Source organism: Penaeus chinensis, chromosome 9 (assembly GCF_019202785.1).
Source record: "Penaeus chinensis breed Huanghai No. 1 chromosome 9, ASM1920278v2, whole genome shotgun sequence".
NCBI classification, from domain to species: domain Eukaryota; kingdom Metazoa; phylum Arthropoda; class Malacostraca; order Decapoda; family Penaeidae; genus Penaeus; species Penaeus chinensis.
Window position 1 is genome coordinate 9,687,251 of NC_061827.1, and position 5,000 is coordinate 9,692,250.

At 36.1% G+C, this 5,000-nt stretch overlaps 1 protein-coding gene across 1 annotated transcript in view; it reads left to right on the forward strand.

Annotated features, from left to right (window-relative positions):
- The window catches only part of LOC125028577 (F-box only protein 11-like), a 26,953-nt gene that overhangs the window by 21,321 nt on the left and 632 nt on the right, over positions 1 to 5,000 (forward strand). The window contains exons 9-14 of the mRNA XM_047618002.1: positions 1 to 130; positions 261 to 393; positions 522 to 742; positions 1,042 to 1,275; positions 1,468 to 1,675; positions 1,975 to 5,000. The exon at positions 1 to 130 is cut by the window's left edge and continues 41 nt beyond it; the exon at positions 1,975 to 5,000 is cut by the window's right edge and continues 632 nt beyond it. Coding sequence (XP_047473958.1) covers positions 1 to 130; positions 261 to 393; positions 522 to 742; positions 1,042 to 1,275; positions 1,468 to 1,675; positions 1,975 to 2,107 — 1,059 coding nt within the window. The 3' untranslated portion in view covers positions 2,108 to 5,000. The remainder of the gene's footprint in view (positions 131 to 260; positions 394 to 521; positions 743 to 1,041; positions 1,276 to 1,467; positions 1,676 to 1,974) is intronic.

The window sequence follows — 5,000 nt, forward strand, 5'->3', positions numbered from 1 at the left end:
CCCATAGTGCGGCACAACAAAATACACGATGGACAGCATGGAGGAATTTATGTTCATGAAAAGGGGCAAGGTCTAATAGAGTGCAATGAAGTTTATGCAAACACACTTGCTGGGGTCTGGATTACAACAGGTATGAGCTGCATGAATAACTAAGATTTTGATGATGCATATATTATGTGGGTTATCTCCTAATTGTTATGTATGTGTAGTACTTAATTTTTCCTTAGTTTTAATAGTACAATTTTTTTGGTTATTAACAGGGAGTAGTCCAACATTAAGGAGAAATCAGATCCACTCTGGTAAGCAGGTGGGTGTTTATTTCTACGACAATGGCCATGGACTGCTAGAAGACAACAACATCTTTAGCCACTTATACTCAGGAGTGCAAATTAGGTTAGTTCACAGTACTTGATAAAAATGTGTTCATATCTGTAATATTATTCATTTGACAGTGAATGCATTAGAGAAATAGCTGTTATATAAGTTAATGTATAATTTAAACTTCAAAACCCTTTCTACAGGACGGGTAGTAACCCCATCATTCGGAGGAACAAGATTTGGGGAGGCCAGAATGGTGGGGTGCTGGTTTACAATGGAGGATTAGGAGTGCTGGAACAGAATGAGATCTTTGATAATGCCATGGCAGGCGTGTGGATCAAGACAGACAGCAATCCTATTCTCCGACGGAACAAGATTTTTGACGGGAGGGAAGCAGGCATTTGTATATTTAATGGTGGAAGAGGTAATGTGAAGCATTTTTATTTCGTTTTATTTTGATTAGCCTATGAATATCCCCCTCCTCTAGTTCAAGGGAGTGAATCAGGGCTTCATTGTGATCAACTTAATTTTTTCCATTTTTCGTGGTTAGATTTAAAGTTTGTTTTTGAGTTAATGGATTTACATATAAAAGATCCCTTTTAGATCATCATCCCTTGTTTAATATTGATTGACATTTTTGTATATTGCATTACAATGATAACTTTGTAAGTTAACTTTATTGTTTGATGACTTACTCTTCATAAATCCATTTATATTTTTCAGGTGTACTAGAGGAAAATGAAATTTTTCGTAATGCACAGGCAGGAGTCTTAATATCAACACAAAGTCATCCCACTCAAAGCCATCCAAGTCTGAGACGGAACCGGATCTACGATGGCTTAGCAGCAGGCATTGAGATCACCAACAATGCCACAGGGACCTTAGAGTACAATCAGATATTCAATAATCGTTTTGGAGGCCTATGTTTAGCCTCTGGAGTGAATCCAATCCAAAGAGGTGAGCGTTTTGCCTTGTAGATGAATTTTAAGTTTTTGAAAATGGTGCTTGATGAAAGTTTATTTTTTCAGTCAACTTTGGCTTTTTAACGTTTGTTGTGAAAAGAAATTGGCTGCATTCAATTTCTTGTGATCTTATCATTTTAATTATCATCCTAGTAAACAACTTACCCTATCTTACCTTTTTCGTCAGGCAACAAAATTTTTGACAACCACGATGCAGTGGAAAAGGCTGTGTCAAGTGGACAGTGCCTATACAAGATCTCGTCATACACAAGTTTCCCGATGCATGACTTCTATCGTTGTCGCACCTGCAATACCACAGAGCGAAATGCCATATGTGTCAACTGCATAAAAACCTGTCATAATGGACATGTGGTTGAGTTTATACGTCATGATAGGTGAGTATCTTATTATTGTCTTGTCAGAAAATTATTACATTTCATATCCTGAATATTATCTTTATATTTTTGTACTTCTCACTGGTACTTAAAATATTACTACTCTTTTACTATTATTGGAATCCTCATTATTTTGATTGTGTTAATATCCAAAGAAAGCATTAAAGGTACTATGTAAGGGAAAGAAGATAAAGTCCATTTTGACAGGGTTGTAAAAGTGTGCTTATCAGCTACGTAAAGATAATTGCTAATTTTTTTTATATAAGGTCTGTTATTCTTACATTTATTATTTGTTGCAGGTTTTTCTGTGACTGTGGAGCTGGGACTTTAAATAATCAATGCCAGTTACAAGGGGAGCCAACTCAAGATACAGACACACTCTACGATTCTGCTGCTCCCATTGAATCACAATCACTCATGGCAGAAGTCTAACCATTGCTCTTCTTCCTACTTCACCCTTCCCCACCTCAAAAAAATACAAAAAACTTTAAAATGTGAACGACTTGTACGTGAAAAAAGTTTGTTTATAAATCAGCATCATTAACCCACCAGCCTTCTTGATCCTTAACCAGTATTTAGATAAGCAGTGTGTGTGTGTGTGTGTGTGAGTGTGTGTGTGGCCATTTGGGAACCTCTGGCCTACCAACGTTGAACTGTTGTCATAAAGGAAGCCCACCTTGTGCTGTGATTGGTTCTCATCAATCTATAGCCTTAACAAGACCATTTATATGTCTGCAAGTGTTAGTTTGTAGACTTTTTGATCTTGTGGACAAATGTACAATGCTATAATGGATGAATAGTGTGCCCATACCTAATCCTACAAAATATTTGAGAAAAAAAAAAAAAGAAGAAAATATGGACAGCAATCAGCCAGGAAAGTGGAGACAGACAATGTGGCTGATTACGTGAACCTTATCCATCTTTCACAGTTATCCTCATTTTTCCATATTACGTAACGTTGTTGGTGTGTATCACATCACTCCTTACGGTATGGTAACACCAACTAGTTGACAAATGACTTCCTGCACAAGATGGAAATTATTTTGTAGGTCAGTATTGTTGATATACATTGCATAGAAACCCCATTATGGATAAATATGCTTGTTTTTGATTTAATACACATAATGTTAGAAATTGGCACAAAAGATATCAGTGAAGCACAAGAATGACGGTTCTCTATCTACAAGACAGTTCTATGTTCATGTGTACAGTAGTACCAGTAATGTACATAGGAACTGTATGTGACATGTGAGGGCTTTGTACATAAGTGTTGAGTGCAGGGAAACAGTTATTCCATGCCTATTTCCAATTGGTGTAGGTCATTTTGCAGTGTTATGGTCAAATACAGTTCGTAATTAGATTAAGCTGTTAAGAATTTTTATATATTACGTAAACATGGACAAAATCAATATGCAGTATTTGTAGTTGTTTCTCATAAATATTTGTGTTTTGTTTGGAATATCTGTTGTATGTTTGACTTCTTTTTTATATTTTTTTCTTTCTTTTTTGCATGTGGAGTTGAGTTACATTTTATAATGTATTTGTGAACCTCTAAGGATATTTGTTGTCATGATTTTGTTAAGATTTTATACGGAATTGGAACACTACAGACAACTGTGATTTAAACCAAAATAAATACAGTGTCACTCCACACACTCCGGAGATACACAATAACATCAATGGCTTTCATCTCCCAATGTAGCAGAAATTAGGTCCCCGCAAAGTGTAGAACTATTAAAATATTTGTGCAGCTTAGTGAAAATGGATTTAGATAGTGCCTTTATTTTTGCATTAATAGGTAGTGTGGCAGAATACAGTATCTGAGTTTGTTGCTTTCCCATTGTTCCCTGCAACACATACCCTATAAATCCCCTCCAGTGTTTTGTAATGGAATCTTCCTATATAGAAGTAGCGATATTACTGTTGCTCAATGTGCCATATATGTGTTTCTAGGTCTTGTTTTTACACATATTTTGAGTTCAAATAAGTGCATAAATGCTAGCATTACAGAAATAACATGAATGCATTCAATCAGAGAAATTTTACCTTCACAATTCACTAAGGCCCAAAGAAAAGTGGCAATTGTTTGTATTAATTTTCATGATATGCAAGGATTGCATACATAAGATGGAGGAGCATTTTCAGGAACCCCTTTGAACCTTTCTCATTGGATTGTGCATGATGCTCAATCTAGGAGGGATGTCAGCTGCTACAAATGGATGTTGACAATTTATTGCATTCCAATTTTGGAAAGAGCTCTTATAACTGGGAAGTGTTAGTACCTTGTAGTATATTCTCCCCCCCCCCCCCCCCTCCTCTTTTTTTTTTTTTCTTTTCTTTTCTTTTTTTCTCCTCTTTATGCCTGTTTGTTTCTCTTCTTAAATGAGCTCTGATCAACACACTCAAAGTCAGAGCATGTCAACACTATTTGGGGCAGGAATTAGACATGGCACATAGAATGGTTTCAAGGGGACTATATCTGTTTAGCTGCTTAATTCTAGAAGGTAATTCTGAGCAGTATGCCAGGAATTTCTCTACTTTTTTCCCCATTTATTTTTTTCCACACCCTTATCCATAATGTAGACAGAGTGTATGCCAGTATGTGTTTGCTTAAATGATAGGTTTCCTTTTACCAGAACAGAGTTGTGCAGACCTCAAAGGTTGCACAACTTTACTCATGTGTACTTAGAGTGTGCTGTTATAGGACTGGTATATATGTGACAGATAAAGATACTAAATAAATGACTGGTTGGTACATTGCTACAAGAGTAAAAGATGTTTTTCATGTTCCTAAGGACCACAATTGAAATTGGAAACATGTCAGTGAAGTTTAAATCCCTTCAAAGTTTGCATAAACTGATGGTGTGAGATGTGTGAACTTTGGCTACAAAGCTGGGCATGAAAGCAGATTCTGTGGCACACTCCTAATTGAGGAACCACATGTTTGTTTAGTATCTTTACTTGCAACAGTTGTGTGTATCCTTAACAATCCTGTGAGTGAGTTGGTGTAAGAAGCAGCCAGTGGTTGATTATAATACAGCTGGTATTTTATCATACATCTTTCAGAAAAACACTAAGAAAACTACTTCTATTTTCCTGGGCATGTAGTGCGAAAGTTTGAAAAATGTAACACTTTGTTGTGTCTTGATCTCAGCATGATATCATATGTTACCCTTCGGAATTAGTGATCAGTCTTGAAGCTTAAGTTTAATCCCTGGTTTATAATCAGGAACAGTTTATATTGAAATAAAAAGTAATTGTTTTGTTAGGGTATAAACCTATGTAAGTGCTGAGGTTCAAGGTGGAGGTGTAGTATACCCAGGCC